General features: G+C 43.3%; 1 protein-coding gene across 1 annotated transcript in view; it reads right to left on the reverse strand.

The window, feature by feature from the left end:
* LOC141111162 (sortilin-related receptor-like) overlaps positions 1–18895 on the reverse strand; it is a 155155-nt gene that overhangs the window by 119652 nt on the left and 16608 nt on the right. Inside the window, exons 3-6 of the mRNA XM_073603205.1 lie at positions 17305–17430; positions 13334–13495; positions 11279–11346; positions 7635–7815 (exon numbers count right to left, since the gene is read on the reverse strand). Of these exons, the coding sequence (XP_073459306.1) occupies positions 7635–7815; positions 11279–11346; positions 13334–13495; positions 17305–17430 (537 nt within the window). The remainder of the gene's footprint in view (positions 1–7634; positions 7816–11278; positions 11347–13333; positions 13496–17304; positions 17431–18895) is intronic.

The raw sequence follows: 18895 nt of genomic DNA on the forward strand, positions 1-18895 counted from the left end.
GCATGACTATACATGTGCCTTCTTAAGGAGGGGGACTCGTCGTGTTTGGAGAAAGAAAAATGCTGACTATGACACCAAGAACACCATCCCTACAGTCAAGCACAGAGGTGGAAACATGATGCTTTGGGGTACTTCTCTGCTAAAAAAGGTACAGACCAACTTTGCCACATTGGTAGGCCAACAGACAGGGCCAGGTATTGTAAAATCTTGGGTGAGAACCTTATTCCCTCAGCCAAAACACTGAAGATGGGTCATGGATGGGTCTTTCAGCATGACAATGACCCAAAACATACCATCAAGGCAACAAAGGAATGCCTCATTAAGGTCATGGCCTAGCCAGTCTACAGACCTTAATCCTATAAGAAAAAAAAAAAAAAAAAAAAAATGTATGGAGGGGGCTGAACCTTCAAGTTGCCAAGTGACAGACAAGAAACCTAAAGGGATTTAGTGAAAATCTGAAAAAAAAAAAAAAAAAAAAAAAAAAAGTGTTGTCAGACCTACCCAGTTTTCTGCTGCAGGCCTACAAAGCACATCTCCCTTATGTTATGGAGATAAGGAGGAGGTGTTCTGTAGTCCAGCAGAGGAGAGCTGGGCAGGGCTGACATCAGGATTTCAGTGCAGGCAGAGTTGTCAGTTCACTACAGGAAGTCAGAAGCTCACTGGATTTCTGGCACAGGCAGACAAGTATTTCTTTCTCGTACATCATGGGAAACAGAGCCTCAGTAATCACTGATGGGTTATAGGGTATCACTAGGCAATTGGACATTGGTCACACCCTAGACAGGAAGTTCAACCCCCTATATAACCCATCCCCTTACTGGGGATACCTCAGTTTTTTCACCAGTGTCTTAGGTGTTGGTCACGAATAATATGTGCTGTGCTCCAAAGGAATATCCTATACTGGGGCAAGCAATGCAACCGAATCCATTCAAAGTGCTTTTTCAGGCCAAATTGGATGGTACCCGGGCCTCGTGTCCGAACAAACGAGGTTTTACCTGTAACGCTTCTCTTTTTAGAGAGCTGGACCTCTGGATCCAGTATTTGGTTTTTTCAGCCATATCCCTGGCGGGGTGCTTTACGGGGCCAGAACGGCGGATCCTCCTATTCAAGGAGGCCTCAGTCTCTGAAGGTTTTTTCAAACAGAGCCCACCGTGAGAGGTGAAGATTGGGTCTGTATAACAGAACGCTGCAGCTGGATAAGGTAAGGGAGACTCCTCAGGAATTTAATTCTAGTAGGTTTTCTCCTTTAAGTAAATATATGCTATGCCTATTGTCGCCACCGGGGGCTGTCAAGAGCACATACCTTTTCATGCTTGTTCTGTATATCTCAGTGTCCACGCTGTACGCTCCTCCAGCCAGGCTCCAGGTAGGATGGGTTGGGGGGGGGGGGGGGGGGGTTCTCTCCTTAGGCATTCTCCCCCCCATGGTTAGGGGGGCCGGGGTGGCCTGAGCAAACAGCGGTAGTATACCGCACCACCCGCCACTTTCGGCAGGTTCCCATCCACCGGCCCTTCTCTCTCCTCCACCCCAGCCTCCCCTCCATGCTTGTCCCAAGGATTGGAGCCTCGGCTCGCGCGGGAAAGCACACTTTTTTGAAAAAGGCGAGGGGGGGCGGTAGGGGTGGTCGGAGGGGGGGCAGAGCATTAACACGACATCCGGCGTGATTAGACGCCCACATCACTGGCTATACAGGCTATAAAGTACACTCTTTCAGGTGCACACAGCCTATGGAGGGACACAGAGCTGACGGGCACATGTGAGGTGGGACACAGGAATTCTCCCAGGCAGCATTTACTTAAAACACCAGACTGAGCATTGGTAGCAGCGGCAGTTGCTGAACTACATCGCTCAGCAGTCAGTGTTTTTTTGTGGTACCTCCACCTTTTGTTGCTATGCACTAAGGGTAGAAGAGGTACAAATACCCCAAAAAACAGAGGCTCTAGGGGATCTCCCTCAGGCTCTGAGGACCCCCCTTCTGCAGCACCTTCCCCCCGAGGGACCCGGGATGGCTGGCCAGGGTGAGCCATCGGGGTCAGGGGCTGCATCTGCTTCTGGCACTTCAGCCCCTGTATACATTACGCAGGAGGTTTTTTCCTCAACCATTAATTGGCTAGAGGAAAGACTAATGGCCTTAAATCGCATCTTCACTCAGTGGAAGAAAACGCACTAGGTCTCCCTCTGTTACCCAGGACCCTCAAGCAGAGGAACTCTGGGAAAAAGGAGAGGAATCCCTCTCAGAGGATCGGGATGAGACTGAGGATTCCTCTTCTGAGGAATCAAGTGGAGAAGGGCCCTCTTCAGCTTCTCAGGATGCAAATTCTTGCTGGATTGATCCGCTCCACATTTAAGTTGCCCGTATCTGAGTCAAACACCATATGCTTTTCCTGTTCATAGTTTACTAGAAAAGCTCATTTATTCTGAGTGGCATCACTCAGATAAACGTTTTTTTTCCGCCTAAAAAGTTTTCAACACTTTATCCTATGGAGGAAAAATTTAGAAAAATGTGGGGTGTACCGGCAGTTGACGCTGCCATTTCCTCCGTAAATAAAAGTCTGACTTGACCTGTTAATGCTCAGATGCTTAGGGATCCAACTGATAAAAAAAAAAATGGAATTCCTGTTAAAAAAATGTTTTTTCCTTAGCAGATTCAGTAGCTCAACCTGCAGTGGCAGCAATCGGAGTCTGTCAATACTTGAGACCATGTTGAACAGATCCTCAAAATTTTATCTGAACAGCAGGCCCAGGGGTTGGCCAACCTTCCAGCGGCTTTATGTTTTGCTGTTGACGCAATTAGAGATTCTATTATCCAAACCTCTCGGTTGAAAAATTGGTCAGCCGAATCACTATGTAAGAAGCTTCTGGCTGGATTTCCATTTTGTGGTGCAAGGCTGTTTGGAGAGGATTTGGACAATTATATCCAAAAGATCTCTAGTGGGAAAGGCACACTCTTACCAGTTAAAAAAAAAAAAGAGTAAGCGTCCCTCTTTTAAACGGGCTCTTTCCCCAGTGCCAGGAGCATCAGCCTCCAGGCAGTCGCGACAGGCTCCTCTGTCAGGCTCAAGAAATAAATTTCAGAGTCGACCCCAGGGACAAAAGAAGTCCTGGGGGAAGAAGCCTACTAGACAAGACGCTAAAGCCTCTTTATGAAGGCGCGCCCCCGCTCGCTCGGGGGGTGGGGGGACTGCTACAGTTCTCAAAGCTCTGGCAGGAAGATTTCCAGGACAGATGGGTGATCTCCACGGTAACTCTAGGTTACAAACTGTAGTTCCGAGCATTCCCCTGTGGTGCTTCTGTGGTGGTTCCCACAGAACAGCAGGGATTGGGGATTTATTCAAACCTTTTCACGGTTCCAAAACCAAATGGAGATGCTGGATCTAAACCGATTCCTAAAGGTTCGATCCTTTCGCATGGAATCAATTCTATCAGTAGTCTCCATCCTATGAGGAGGAGAACTTCTGGCGTCAATAGACATCAGAGATGTGTACCCGCATGTACCCATTTTCCCTGCTCATCAAAAGTACTTGCGTTTCGAAGTAGGAAAACGCCACTTTCAGTTTATAGCCCTGCCTTTCAGGCTAGCCACTGCACCTCGGGTGTTTACAAAAATCTTGGCTCCTCCTCTGGCCAGATTAAGGGCCCAAGGTATAACTGCCATAGCATACCTAGACGACCTGCTCTTGATAGACCGGTCGGTAGCCTGCCTGGACCAGAAGTGTCTTAAAAACAGTAAGAGGTAACTAGAGTAACTAGAGTATTTGGGCCTGGTCATAGATACAAGCCAAGAGAAGATATTTTTACCTCAGGCAAAGATCAGTGCCTAAAAAGAACTGATTCAGGTAGTCAGGACAAAAAAAAGGGTCCTTCTGTATGAGGCTGCTAGGAAAGATGGTGGCTTCATTCGAAGCAGTTCCCTATGCTCAGTTTCATTCGAGACTGCTGCAACACAGTATCCTGTCTGCCTGGAACAAGTGCAGGCATTAGATTTTCCGATGTGTCCGTCTCCTACAGTGCGCCAGAGCCTCAGTTGGTGGTTAATACCCGAAAACCTGCAAAAAGGGAAGTCCTTTTTACCGGTTACCTGGACAGTGGTAACAACGGATGCCAGTCTTTTGGGTTGGGCAGCAGTTCTGAAACAGTCTGCGGTCCAAGGGGAATGGTCCAAAATCGAGGACCTTACCCATCAACATTCTGGAGATCCGTGCGGCGTATCTAGCCCTAAAGGCCTGGACTCTCAGGCTACAGGGTTGCCCTGTCAGGATCCAGTCCGACAATGCCACAGCAGTGGCTTATATCAATCAAGGAGGCACCAGGAGTCATGCAGCACAGGGAGAAGTGAACCAGATTTTAGTCTGGGCAGAAAAGCATGGGCTGTTCTACAGAAGAAAGATCACTACATTATTTGGATGTAGTAAGAGCAGTCAAAGCCTATCTGGAGGCAACTGCTCAAATTCGCAAAACGGATGTTTTGTTCGTGTTGCCAGAAGGTCCCAATAGAGGACAGGCAGCGTCAAAGTCTACCATTTCAAAATGGATTCGACAAACGATTATTCAAGCTTATGGTTTGAAACAGAAAATTCCACCTTTTCAAATCAAGGCACACTCCACAAGGGCTATTAGTGCTTCTTGGGCAGTGCATCACCGGGCCTCTATGGCTCAAATCTGCAAGGCCGCAACCTGGTCTTCAGTCCATACATTCACCAGATTTTATCAGGTGGATGTGGGAAGGCATGAGGATATCGCCTTTGGGTGTAGTGTGCTGCAGGCAGCGGTACAAGGTCCTCAGGTCTGATTACACCCTACGTTGTGTGGTCCCCTCCCCTCAGATAGCATTGCTCTGGGACATCCCATCAGTGATTACTGAAGCTCTGTGTCCCGTGATGTACGAGAAAGAAAATAGGATTTTTATAACAGCTTACCTGTAAAATCCTTTTCTTCTGAGGTACATCATGGGACACAGAGGTCCCGCCCCTCTTCTAATACACTTATATTGCTTTGCTACAAAACTGAGGTATCCCCAGTAAGGAGAGGGGTTATATAGGGGGTTGAACTTCCTGTCTAGGGTGTGACCAGTGTCCATCACCTAGTGATACCCTATAATACCCTATAACCCATCAGTGATTACTGAGGCTCTGTGTCCCATGATGTACCTCAGAAGAAAAGGATTTTACAGGTAAGCTCTTATAAAAACCCTATTTTTTCTGTTGCAACTTTTCTAGGCGCCATTCACACTTGTCCTACTACAAAGTTGCATGACTTTGGAGTGCAACTATGGATGGGTGTGATGTGGATGTGACTTGTTGTCCCTGCAAAGTCAGACCCACTGTTGCATGTAAAACATTCAGGTATGACTTTCATGCAGCTTTTAAAGGGTTAACATTCAGACCCCTTTCACACTCAGGCAGTTTTCAGGCGTTTCAGCGCTAGAAATAGCGCCTGTAAAGCACCTGAAAACTGCCGCCCGAGTGTGAAAGCCCGAACGCTTTCACACTGGGGTGGTGCGCTTGCTGGATGTTAGAAAAAGTCCTGCAAGCAGCATCTTTGGGAGCGCTGTATACAGCGCTCCCAAAATGACCCTGCCCATTGCAATGGATGGGCAGCGCTTCGGAAGCGCCACAACACGGGCGTTTTTAACCCCTTCTTTGGGGTCAAAATCGTCCCACTAGCGGCCGAAATGCATTACTTAAACAGCGGTAAAGCGCCACTAAAAAAAGAGCGGTGCTTTCCTGCTAACGCACGGGCAGCCCCAGTGTGAAAGGGGTCTGAAGTCTATGACCCTCAAGTTGCATGGAAGTTGATCCAAAGTAGTGCGTGAACTACTTTGAAGTCGCTCATATATGAAAAGTTATCATGGGAAAAACATGGGGTATGACTTGTTAGACAACTCTGATGTTCAAAGTTGCATAAGACGATAAAACATGGAGGAAACATGCATGTATTGAAAAAGTATGGGGTTTTTTTTTCCTATTTTGCCCGGACAGACACGTTAAAATATAGTAAAAATCAGAAAAGAAAGAAATTTGCTTTGTTTAATTACCCATAATCCCACACCACAGCCACAGATACGAACAGATGGTGACTACTTTGTGGATAACGATGTAACATATGGACTCTGAATACACAATGGACTTTTTATAAACATTCATTGAAAAATAGATAATCGCTGGACTGAAGCTTAAAACGAACACGTGAGAAGGACAATAAGAGCTGCCATTGCTCATTTTTAAAGATGCATATTCTGGGGCTGCTTGTTTCAGATTACTGTCAGTAATCTGGAACAGGCAATCAGCCTATGAAGTATAAACTCCCAACCCTACACAATCACCAAGTAGTCAACCTCCTGGTAGGGAAACCAGGATGAAGAAGACAGTTTCACAGCCTGGAATTTAAGGGATAGCTCTACTTGGGGCATTCTTGCAATTTAAATATGTTACCAAAGGCTGGTTTCACAAGGGCTTTGCAGGGTCCGCATCCACCTGCTCAGCAGGGGGATCTCCCCACTGAACAGACGGACGACAAGTCAAAGCCCCCACAGTTCTCTATGGAGCTGTCAGATGGAAAAAACGGACCACCTGTGTGTCCATTCGACTGTCATCTGATCTGCTGTTTTTGGCAGACAGGAACGGATGGCAGCGGACACAGGGATGGTCCCATCAGGTCTGCCTGAAAAACTGATCGGTGGACCTGATCAGAAAACCTGTGTGAAACCAGCCCAATATACAACATGGCCTGTCAAAGTCACAGTCAGTCTTCCCTGAGCAATGGCCGTCATTTAACATAAAAGACTAAGGACACACCCTGTGTCAAAAAGGAGGTACAGGCATACCCCACTTTTAAGTACACAATGGGGTTTATTTACTAAACCTGGAAAGTGTAAAATCAGGCTCACTTCTGCATAGAAACCTATGAGCTTCTAACCCCAGCTTGTTCAAGTAAGCTTTGGTAATAAAACCTGGAAGCTCATTGGTTTCTATGCAGAAGTGAGCCTGATTTTTCGTTTTCCAGCTTTAGTAAATAAACCCCATTGTGTACTTAAAAGTGGGGTATGCCTGTAATGTGGGGAACATCTCCAGATTAAAAAGGTGAATACTGCAGATAGAGCTACTTTTATTCTTATTTTTAAAACTCCAATGAAAAGAGAAGAAAAAAAATAGAGTCTGTAGTTGGCCTTTAAGAGTTAAAGAGCCAAGAGAAACACTTCTCTTCTGATTGCAGGGTCTGATTTCTGTCTATGCTGAGCAAAGGAGGAGGAAGAAGTGGGTTTACAGAGAAACAAGTACAGATAACATCAAGAATGTGAAAAAAAGAAGAAGAAGTGGTATAACTTCTTTACTTGGCTTCTAAGATTTCAACCAATTAATGGGCCCTAACCTAAAAAAAAAAAAAAAAAAAAAAACACAACTCCACTGCCTTGGGGAAAAAAAAAAAAAAAAAAATTATGAATATATTCAAATTACAACTTTTTTATTAATTCAATTTTTTTTTTATTTTTTTTTTTTAACTTTGGTAAAATCATCATTTCAATTCGGAGAGGAAAGTGCCAACTAGATTTAAATTGCATTATTTGGGCAGGATTACATAAAGATGTATATTTGTCACTTAACTACGAACATTTTCAGTGCATCAAAAACACTCACCACCGTCTTTGTAGCAAACATATAATTTTCCCGAAGCTGAAAGCCGTCCACATTCTCGATTATTATCTCAGAGTTGTCGCGAGACTGGAAGAAGTCGGTGCTGCGCAGGACAATGGAGGTGCCGCGAGGCTCATGCCGTTCTACATAAACGGTGTTTGGTTTGTCAAGTGGAGCAAAGCCCCTTATTGGAAAACAAAATACAGATTAATTAAACCAAAGCGTAACAGTAGAAAAAGGTCTCTAAGATATCAATAAAATTATTAAAGTAGAAGTATAGGCAAATCTTTGTTTGGATTGAGTAAGGCTGGGTTCACACTAAGATCGCATGAGGCTCACAGCAGGGGTCCGGTGCGTCCCTGTTCTCCATTTCAGGGACGAATCAGGCCTGAATTCTTGCTTGAACTCAGAGTCGGATAGGCATAGAACCCCTGCGCAACCTGCTCCGCAGCCGCCAGGGAGATGCGCGAGAGGCGGTCACAATCTCCGGTCATGCGAAATGGATGCGGAGAAACCTGTATCCAATTCGCACTAGTGTGAACCCAGCCTAAAAAAGGAGAATTAGAACCCTGTCAGTTTATTTTTTGCCATCTGTGTCCCATTGGGGAGATTTTCCTTCTCGTCCTGTCCCAGAGCCAAAACAGGAAGCGAGAGGAAATCCATGAAAATCAAGGCAATCCCCTGGTCCTCAGAACTAGTGTCCCCATTGGGAGGCTTCCCCTCGATTACTTTTCTGGGGACAACCTAAAATGTGGGGATTTTCTTTTAACTTTCAAGGATAGTTGTAAACAGAGGGTGAATCCCCCTAACAGGGGTTCTAGTTTCTCTCCACTCCATCCAAAAAAAAAAAAGTTTTGCCGTTATTTGTACTTTAACCCCTTTTGTAACCACAATACGACTATTATTTCAAATGTAAAATGCCCCTTGCCATATAAAAAAGGAAAATATGACCTGTTGGGGCACCTTGAGGACTGGAGTTGAGAAACACTGGCTTATAGGCCTGTTGGTCTTCCTTTGCCCTAAAACATTTGCTTTTTTAGCTTTCCAAAAACATACTGCTCAGGCCCTCTTGGCAGCGCTGACCCAAACTTCACAAATTACTTCACAGAAAGCGCAGGGTTAGGTTTCTGCAAAAGCTACTTTTAATCAAAGCCTGGAAGTCAGGGGGTTTGCTTAATTTGTAGAGCACAAGAGCCATTTTTAATCAAAGCCTGAAGGAAGGGCATGGCAGTAACTTTGTATGGGCTTCTCTTATGGGTCACAGGAGTGCAATTTGTTTTGCACTCCTGTGACCAGTTTTCAGCAGAGAACGGTCTGAAGTCCGATAGAGATAGAGATAGAGAAGATAGAGATAGAGAAGATAGAGATAGAGAAGATAGAGATAGAGAAGATAGAGATAGAGAAGATAGAGATAGAGAAGATAGAGATAGAGAAGATAGAGATAGAGAAGATAGAGATAGAGAAGATAGAGATAGAGAAGATAGAGATAGAGAAGATAGAGATAGAGAAGATAGAGATAGAGAAGATAGAGATAGAGAAGATAGAGATAGAGATGATAGAGATGATAGAGATGATAGAGATGATAGAGATGATAGAGATATACACATATACACACACACACACACTTTTTTTCAAATGGTTTTTTAATTTTTTTATGCTATTTTTTTTATTTTAGGGTGGCCCTCCACTTTAAGTGATGCACATCAATGCTGCTAAACCTGATCTAGTCGTTTAAACCTAAAGAAAAACAAACCTCATAGAACGGTAAATAGACAGATCAACTGCTGCCATTACACAAAGTGCCCACTGTACACCTGACACAGGAAAATCTCTCCCCCCCCCCCCCCCCCCACATTCGGCCAGTGATACTGCTATTTAACTGAATAGTGGCCATGCCACAACCACTTCACAACTGCCACAAATGCATGCAATCGTGGTGTTAACATTTTTTTAAAGGGTCATAAACATAATGCCTCCTCCACTGCCTGTCAAGTTGCCTCTGAAAAGCGATCCACCACAGAACGCACTTCAGAAAGTGAAGTCCATGAGCCCTTTCATATGCCCTGGGTCCCCGACACCTCCCCCCACCTTTCTGATCCCCTTCACAAACACCTCCCCCCGGGCTTCCTTCTTTCCTGCACCTTCCCTACCCCATCATTCCGCCTCTTCTCCTTACATTCTTGCTTTAACCCCTACTTTTTCCTCTCCTCCCTCATTTTTCATTCTCTCTCATAATTTCACTCTACTCTTCTACTTACCTTTCCAACCTTATTGAGACAATTCTTATCTTCCTGCCTATTGCCATCACTCAGACCTGCGTATCCAGAACCTAAGAATGCATCCACCTATATACCTGGTATCAACAATATCTCTGGATATGCAATGACATCTTCCTTCTGGATACACCTTTTGCTCCTTGTACCCCAGTTATCCCTATCACGGTATATCTATTATTTATATCCATTATCTATACACATTAACCAACCACAGGAATATTCCAACTTACTAAGGCTAGGAAGATTCACACGTGTCCGGCTGCGGTTTGCAAGGTGCAACTTTGTTCACCGGTTTAGGTCCAAATTGTTACTTGAATTCGAAACTTAACCAGACCTCAAATCGCACAGGACTCTTTTCAAAATCAGCTGCACATGTGTAAAATGGCTTAATTGCAAGTCGATCCAGTTCACATACGAATGAGATGTGGTTCAAAACGCATCCGATTCGCATATACAGCATCTCACAAAAGTGAGCACACCCCTCACATTTTTTGTAATGAATGCCAACATGTACTGTGACATACTGAAGAAGAGCATGATTTCCCCCCCAATGACCCCAAATACACCTCCAAGACGACCCCTGCCTTTCTAAAGAAGCTGAGGGTAAAAGGTGATGGACTGGCCAAGCATGTCTCCAGACCTAAACCCTATTGAGCATCTGTGGACCATCCTCAAAGGGAAGGTGGAAGAGCACAAGGTCTCTAACATCCACCAGCTCCGTGATGTCGTCATGGAGAAGTAGAAGAGGACTCCGGTGGCAACCTGTAAAGCTCTGGTGACCTCCATGCCCAAGAGGGTTAAGGCAGTGCTGGAATATAATGGTGGCCTCACAAAATATTGACACTTTGGGCCTGATGTGGACATTTTCACTTAGGGGTGTACTCACTTTTGTTGTCAGCGGTTTAGACATTAATGGCTGTGTGTTGAGTTATTTTGAGGGGACAGCAAATTTACACTGTTATACAAGCTGTACACTCACTACTTTACATTGTAGCAACGTGTCATTTCTTCAGTGTTGTCACATGAAAAGATATAATAAAATATTTACAAAAATGTGAGGGGTGTACTTACTTTTGTGAGATAATGTATGTGAACTGAGCCTTAAGGTCTACATATCCAGATCTCTGCTACATACATGTGTATAGATTTTACACTTCCTTTGTGGGCCCTCTGTGCCTTTATGCTTTCCATTTAATAAAATTCAGGTAAAAGGAAAACTGATTGAGAACCTTCTGCTAATTTTTTGTAAAACATTTTTTTATTGAATAAATGTATAAAAAGGTGGTTTGTTTTTCTGTTTGCTTGCACTCCTGCTTTAGTCAGGGCACTCAGAGGAAGACGTAGTCATGTTGGCATTCTCTCCCTACCTACCAGAAAAAAGACTTCACGTGTTCCTGGATCATTATCCACGTCTGACCGAAATCTTCTGACTTCCACAGCTGTAAAATGAAGAGATAGAAGGCAGGTTGAGGCCTTGTGTATAGTGTACACTTGTGATCCAGGGGCTCCCCGGGGCAGTGTTTCTCAACTCCAATCCTCAAGGTGCCCCAACAGGTCATGTTTTCAGGATTTCCATTATTTTGCACAGGTGATTTAATCAGTTTCACTGCCTTAGTAATTACCACAGCCGTTTCATCTGAGGGAAATCCTGAAAACATGACCTGTTGGGGCGCCTTGCGGACTGGAATTGCGAAACACTGCCCCGGGGCACAGAACTTAGATTATCAGGGTATTACCAGGGAATACAAGCGCTGAATTTTGGCAGTATATTCAGTTTTTGTTACATTGTTCATGACAGGTATACATTAACGGCCTGTTCACACCAATGGCTGCTGTGTGTTGAGAAAGAAGTGGCACCAAGTCAAATGCTTTGCCTGCGCTTTTTTTTCCAACTTTATTGAACTGTCAGTGACATTTTGATGATCTTTATTCACTACAGAGGACTGTGATGAGATATAAACCTACTCTGGTGTGCACTCAACACATAGGACTCAAAACAAATTGCTTCGTCTATGCATTGGGACTACGTTGGATTACCCTGCCCAGCACAGTTCAATGGATATGGTGTGAATAGCCCTTAAAGTGATATTAGAGGTTATTTTTTTTCTTCTTTACTTACATGCTCCGTGCAATGTTTTTGCACAGAGCAGCCCCGATCTGCCTCTTCTCGGGTACCCCACCGGCGCGCTTCTTAAAAACTGATTGTAAAGTCCCAATTTTTTTCTCAATAAAAATAACAAACCTGTTATACTTACCTGCTCTGTGAAGTGGTTTTGCACAGAGCAGCCTGGATCCACCTCTTCTCGGGTCCCTTTTCTGTGCTCCTGGCCCCTCCCTCTTGTCGAGTGCCCCCCACAGCAAGCTGCTTGCCATGGGGGGCACCGAACTGAGTCACAGCTCCCTGTGCCCCCCCTCTCTCCCGATTGGCTGACTCATAGCAGCAGGAGCGAATGGCGGCCCTGCTGTCTCTCAGCTAATCAGGAGAGAGAGTCTCAGATGGTGGAGACACTCTTGGAAATCACTGGAAAGAGATGGGGCTCAGGTATTAAGGGGGTGCTGGGTCAGCTGCTGCACACAGTTTATTACCTTAATGCATAGAATGCATCAAGATAAAAAAAAAAAAAAAAAAAAAAAAAAAAATTAAAAACTGACTTTACAACTCCTTTTAAGTGGTTGTTAACCCAAAGTTCACAAGTCACACTATCCTCTTACAATTGGGGGACAGGGGGAAATTGGGACTTTAAATTAAGTCATGGCCTGGTAAGGTCATGTGCCTCCATCCCTGTCAATATAAGACGGGAAAAGCAAGAGGGTGGGACTTTGAATGAAGCACGTGGTAGTAATTGAGTACAGTGGTGGGTATACAATTGTTTAATATTCCATAAACACACATTTACATACGTTAACCATATGCACAGAAATGCACACTTGCGTATTGTCGATTTCTAAAACAGTGATAACTGATAACATGATTCAAAAATTAATCGCATGATCAGGTTAAGGATTCCACCAAATTTCATAATTAAGCAATAGAAGGCACTATGCTTTAATATACACTTGAAGAGAATTGCATTTTTTAAATCAGAGTTTAGTGTCACTAAGCCATCTGCACACCAAAGACATCATCCTTCACAAAAATGTATGTTTCCAGGAAAAGATCAGGTCCACCTAGACCAAACCTCACTCTGACATGTTTCACCCAGAAAGAGCATAATCAGTTATAGGATTACAGAAATAAGAGATTGAAATCTTCAGAGGAGTGCACCATCACCCAGGAATTCCAGTGACATCAAAACAAAAAAAAAAAAAAACAAAAACAAAAAACAAAACAAAACAAAACAAAACACAAAACAAAACAAAGGTAGAATCGTTCTCAGGGAAAATCTGATAACATAGTAGGAAACCTCTGAGTGGATAATGTCTTACCTGTTTGTTTGGGTGAGATTTGTCATATCCCAGGACCAGGTTGGAGTCTGTGCTGTGAAGGAGAAGTTCTGCAGGTTTGAAGGGTACAGAGAAGCCCCTGATCGTATCGCAGAAGTCCATAGTGATCCAAAGGCAAGACGCTTCCGCATCAACAAAGATGTACTAAAACAGAGGAGAGACTGGTTAGATGATGTAGGAGGTGCACTGAATGGACATTTTGGTGCTGAAACCAAAAATGCAGGATGCACTTGGCCGAAAACCGAAAATTAGTTTTTAAAAAATATTTATATTTTTATATATATTTGTATTATATTTGACTTAATATCATCAATTTAAATGAATACGAATTTATCGTCGGCCATTATTAGCACCTTAGTGCAAGAAAAGTTCAAGAAAAGTGTGTCCCTCTAAATTCTATGTTTTTCTGCACACTGACGCATTGGGCTTCCATTGTGGTGTTAAAAATCCTGCTTGCTGCATTTTTGGTAGAAAAAATAAAAAATAAATAAAAAAAACACCTCCCAGTTCAAATGCGTTAAAGAACGCATCAGTAACACACTCATGTTACTTTTTTTATGCTGTTTGAGTCACATGACCTATGAAAAACACACCATAAGCACAGAAACGCTGCAAATTTGCATGCTTTCTCTCTCATAGGCCAAATGCCGGTAAAAACACTATTTTCAGCCAAAATGTTTCAGCAGCCGAAATGTCGGTGCATCTCTAGTTAGATCACGTGCGGTCATTGATTAGTGATGGCTAGATTTGCTTCATAAAGTATCCACAAATTTAAAACATTTTGGAGACATTCCCCATTTTTGGAAAAATGCACTGGGAGGCAATGGGAAAGCTAATTTAAAAAAAACAAAAAAAAACAAACAACTTGCAGTGGCCCCTCTGTGAGGGTTTAATACTCCTTAACTCTACAGGTAGAGAAAGAAGATATAAAGGCTGTGGCCACCCCCTAGCCACCCACCCAAATGCTAACAATTCAGCCTGACAGGGCTGCACACATGCCGCAATGCTCTACTTCACAGATTTTATCTTAGGCTGCAGAGTCTGACAGGTGGAAACCCCCCTTTCAAACTCATCTATTTAGCTCAATAAAGCATGCACAGCTCATACTTGCAATGCAATTTTTTACGAAAAATTCCCCCTTGTAATAAAAAAAAAAAAAAAAAAAAAAAAAAAAAGCAGTATGTTGAGGAGACAAAAGGATCAGAGGGCGGAAAGAACAGTCACCAATGTCAAAGAAGCCAAATACTTATTCTTTGCCATTGTGTGACCGGTCACCTGAAGCCTCATCCCCCCGCGCTTAGACCATTGGTTGCACTCTGACATTATTACGTACAATGTAGGACTGATAGCCTTGTATTGTACGAAAGGACAGCGAGGACCCTCCCATAAACTGGAGTGTCGGAAACTGCCAGCATGAGAAATAAGGAGTGGTCCCACTGCTGGGGTAGTTTTACAATCTATTCTCGCTGGCCTCATGGAAATAGGCCTCATATTAATGATCAGGAGCTGGAAGGACCACCTCCTCATCAGATGATCGCTGTGATAGCATGTGACTGGCTTTGACTACATGTAAAACCCACTATACATGGTATCTTTCTCCTAGAAAGCAAGGAAGAATGTAAAAAAATTCTATGTGTAAATAAAAAAAAAAAAAAAAAAAAGTGGTATCACCACATACCTCAAGAATAGGAGAATTTTGGGTTGCTCCTTGGTAATGACAAGAAATACGCAGCTAAATTTCTCTATTTTTGGGGTTTTGATGAATAGAAACAAATAAAAGTGATGGCAGAAAAAGACCAACTGGTCCAACGACTGCCTATTTTTTTTTATATACATGTTTTGTATTTTTTATTTTTAATCGAAGTATAGATCTAGGTTTGTCCCAAGCATGTTTGAAACCATTTACTGTTGACTGACACACACAGGTATAAATTACCTGGATACACCAAGTAGTTGCAATGACATGTACAGTTGCAAAAGTTCATTGTTTTTTTTTTTTATCTCATCAGGAAGTTGGTTTAGTGGTAGACAGATTTAAAGGGGTTGTAAAACCTCGAGATATTTCAGCTTAATGCATTCTATGCATTAGAGTAAAAAAACCTCCTGTGATGCAGCAGTCCCCCAGAGCCTCCCCTTTTACTTACCTGAAACCGGTCTTTGCAGCGACGGGGACGAGCACACCCCACACCATCCGATGTCTCGGGTCCTGATTGGATTGATAGCAGGGTAGCCATTGGCTCCCGGTGGAGCAAGGCAGAGTGCTGCTGTCTGTCAATGGACGCAGCAGCAGGACACGGAAGCGTGCCAACATGAGTGCCCTCCATGGAAGGAGGCTCTCCGACAGGGCACTCAAGAAGAGGAGGAGCCAGGAGCGCCGCTGAGGGACCCCAGAAGAGGAGGATCGGGGCCACTCTGTGCAAAACCAACTGCACAGAGGAGGTATGACATGTTTGGTTTTTTGTTTTGTTTTTTAAATACGAACCTTTAGATATCCTTTAAATGGCTCCTGAGGGTTAGGGGAGCTTGTCTTCTTGATTACTTGTATCTTCAGGCATGCCTAGCCCACCTCAAGCTAACAAGCAAATTTTACTTTCTCTAACAACTTATCCTCACAAAGTTACTACCTTTTGTATCACTTGTTCTTCCCTTTAGAAATTGTAAGCTCTCATGAGCTCTTGCCTTAAATTTTATAACTTTACTATCTCCCTTTATTTTCTAAAGAGGTGAGCAAACTGGTGGCGCTATATAAATCCTGTAACAAAAAAATTCTGACCTGTTCCTATACCAAAAAAAATGCAAATCTTAGCCATTATATGGTGATCGCATTTTTTTTTTTTTTTTTTTTTAAAGAAAGCCATGGCACAGCTAGAAAGAAGATTTTAGCTTTAAAAAAAAAAAAAGGTAAACATTTTATCTTTCCCAAAATTTTGCAGTGAAATAAAGTTTGGCCACAACTCTAAGAATGATCAGCATTTACAGTAGACAAGGTTGATGGGGTTACAATTCAGAGCCGACACCCCTGTCCTATTCTACAATGCAGCTTTTGGAGACAATTTTTTTTTTACTAAAGTTTATTGAATTTTCAATAGTAGAAAAAGGTAGAAACATTACATTGTCTAAATGGTGATAAGAGGTATTAACACACACACACACTGAACAGATAATCTTCCCTAAATTTAAAGCAGAGTTCCACCTCGGTAAAAAAAAAAAAAAAAAAAAAAAAAAAAAAAAAAAAATTAAAATAAGCAGCTACAAATACTGCAACTGCTGACTTCTAATATAGGGACACTTACCTGTCCAAGGAGCCCACGATGCCAGCACCCAAAGCCGACCCGTCCCTTGGCTCCAGACGCTGGCATCCTTACCAAGGGAAACCGCAAGTGAAGCCTTACAGCTTCACAGCTTTCCCGATTTAAGGCTACGATAGAAACAAACATGTAACACAGTAAAACTGGATTACAGCAAAGCTTATGAGGAGTCCATTAAAGAGAGGTAAGCAACAATTTGAAATGTTAAAGGGGAACAATTGCAGAAGATGCCAAGGAGACTACTTCAGGGCAATCAGGTCATGCTTACCAATTTGCTAGCATCCTAGCGATTCTGTAAACAAATAAAATATATTTGAGCAAGGGCCCGAGGGAGGAAAGCAAAAAAAAAAAAAAAAAAACGGCCAAGGCCTCTATTGCTCATCTGGAACCTACAAAGGCCCAACATACATTATTTTAGAGATGGTTTGAGATCCAGAACTCCATGCAGGAGTCAAAAAAAAAAAAATCAGTGACCTACACTACTTAGAGAACTCTTTCAAGGTGACCGGTTCACTTTAACACATCTAATTATCACATTTCTCTGTTCCCAGAAAATGCCTGTCACCTCTGCTTGCAGCGATTACAGAACTGTTAGCTGAGGCTATAAAAATAGACGGCGTGAACCACATAGGCGGCATTGCTCACCCTCTTGTTGTCTGCCGGGCTGTGGAAGAACTGCTCCATGGTGGCGACGTCGCCATTTCCATTTGCGTAGCGGAACTTCTCTGATATTCTCTTGAAGCTTTTCCCATAGTCGTAGGAGACATACACCTAAAAGAGAAGGCAATACGAAGATTAACCCTATAATTCATATTTCCTGCTGCTTTATGCAGACAAATGTTAGATAACACTAAGACCCCATAATCACTATTAGATTTTCTGCAGATTTTTATCTTCAGATTTACCAAAACCATATAATATGGAGGTCAAACCTTAAGAGTTTCAATTTGTATGCAATTAGGCAGGACCTTGCATTACATGGTTTTGGTAAATCTGAAGACAAAAATCTGCAGAAAATCTAATAGTATGTATGGGGTCTTACAGTGGAGGGTTATTGAGGAACGTGCCACCTCCAAGCATATCCACCCTTAAAAAGGAGTTGTAAAGGCTAAAGGTTTTTTTTACCTTAATGCTATGCATGAAGCTAAAAGAAAACCTGTGTGCATCATCCACCCAGCGCTCCCCTCCCAATACTTAGCAGAGCCCCATTTCGATCCAGCAAGGTGTACAAGAGCAGCAGCTCTCCTAGGTCTCTGCATCCTCATTGGCTTAGACACAGCAACGAGAGCCTTTGGCTAATGTTGCTGTCGATCACAGGAAGTGAGGAGGTAGTGGGGGGCGAGGTCAAGCCACACTCTGTCTTATGGACACACAGAGGGCGCCTCGGGAGCGAGCACGCACAAGTGTTCCCATAGCAAGCGACTTGCTATGGGGACACTCAGAAAGGGAGCGCCGGCAGAGGACTTAAGAGGAGGAGGATTGGGGCTGGTCTGTGCAAAATCATTGCACAGAGCAGGTAAGTATAATATGTCTGATTAAAAAAAAAAATAAAAAAAACACGTAAGCCTTTAATATTCCTTTAAAGGGGTTGTAAAGCTTTTTTTTGTTAAAACATGTTATATTTACCTCCTCTGTGCAAGGGTTTTGCACAAAGCGGCCCAATCCTCCTGGCTCCTCCCTGCAACAAGTGCCCCCTCGGACAACCGCTTGCCAAGGGGGCACTTGTGCAGGCGCACTTCCGAGTCCTGCTGCTGCGTCCATCGACACAGACTCAGTGTTCCCTGTTGTGAGCGCCGATTTGTGCTTTGCTTGCCTGATAAGTCGGCCGACAGTAGAAACGATCAGGCGGCTGTGCAGATGCCCAATCACTACCACCCACACCAGTAAAAAGAACTTGTAAGCAACATGCATTACATCACTTACGGATTCAACTGTAACTTCCACAAGCACTTATACACCCCCCCCCCCCCACATACAAATGTAAATGCTCATGTTGGAGGCGCCTGTGTATGAAACCGTTGATTGCACGACACGTTCTATATTAGAGCTGCATGATTCTGGAAAAAAAAAAAAAAAAAAAAAAAAAGAATCCACAGCATAACATCTTTCACATTATATAAAAAAATTTGGGCTAACTTTACCCTTTTTTTTTTTCCATTCATTGAAGTGTGTTAAATGTTTGTGGGTCCCAAGTAATTTTCTAGCAGAAAATACTGATTTTAACTTGTAAGCAACA

The sequence above is a fragment of the Aquarana catesbeiana genome, linkage group LG10, assembly GCF_042186555.1.
Source record: "Aquarana catesbeiana isolate 2022-GZ linkage group LG10, ASM4218655v1, whole genome shotgun sequence".
NCBI classification, from domain to species: Eukaryota; Metazoa; Chordata; class Amphibia; order Anura; family Ranidae; genus Aquarana; species Aquarana catesbeiana.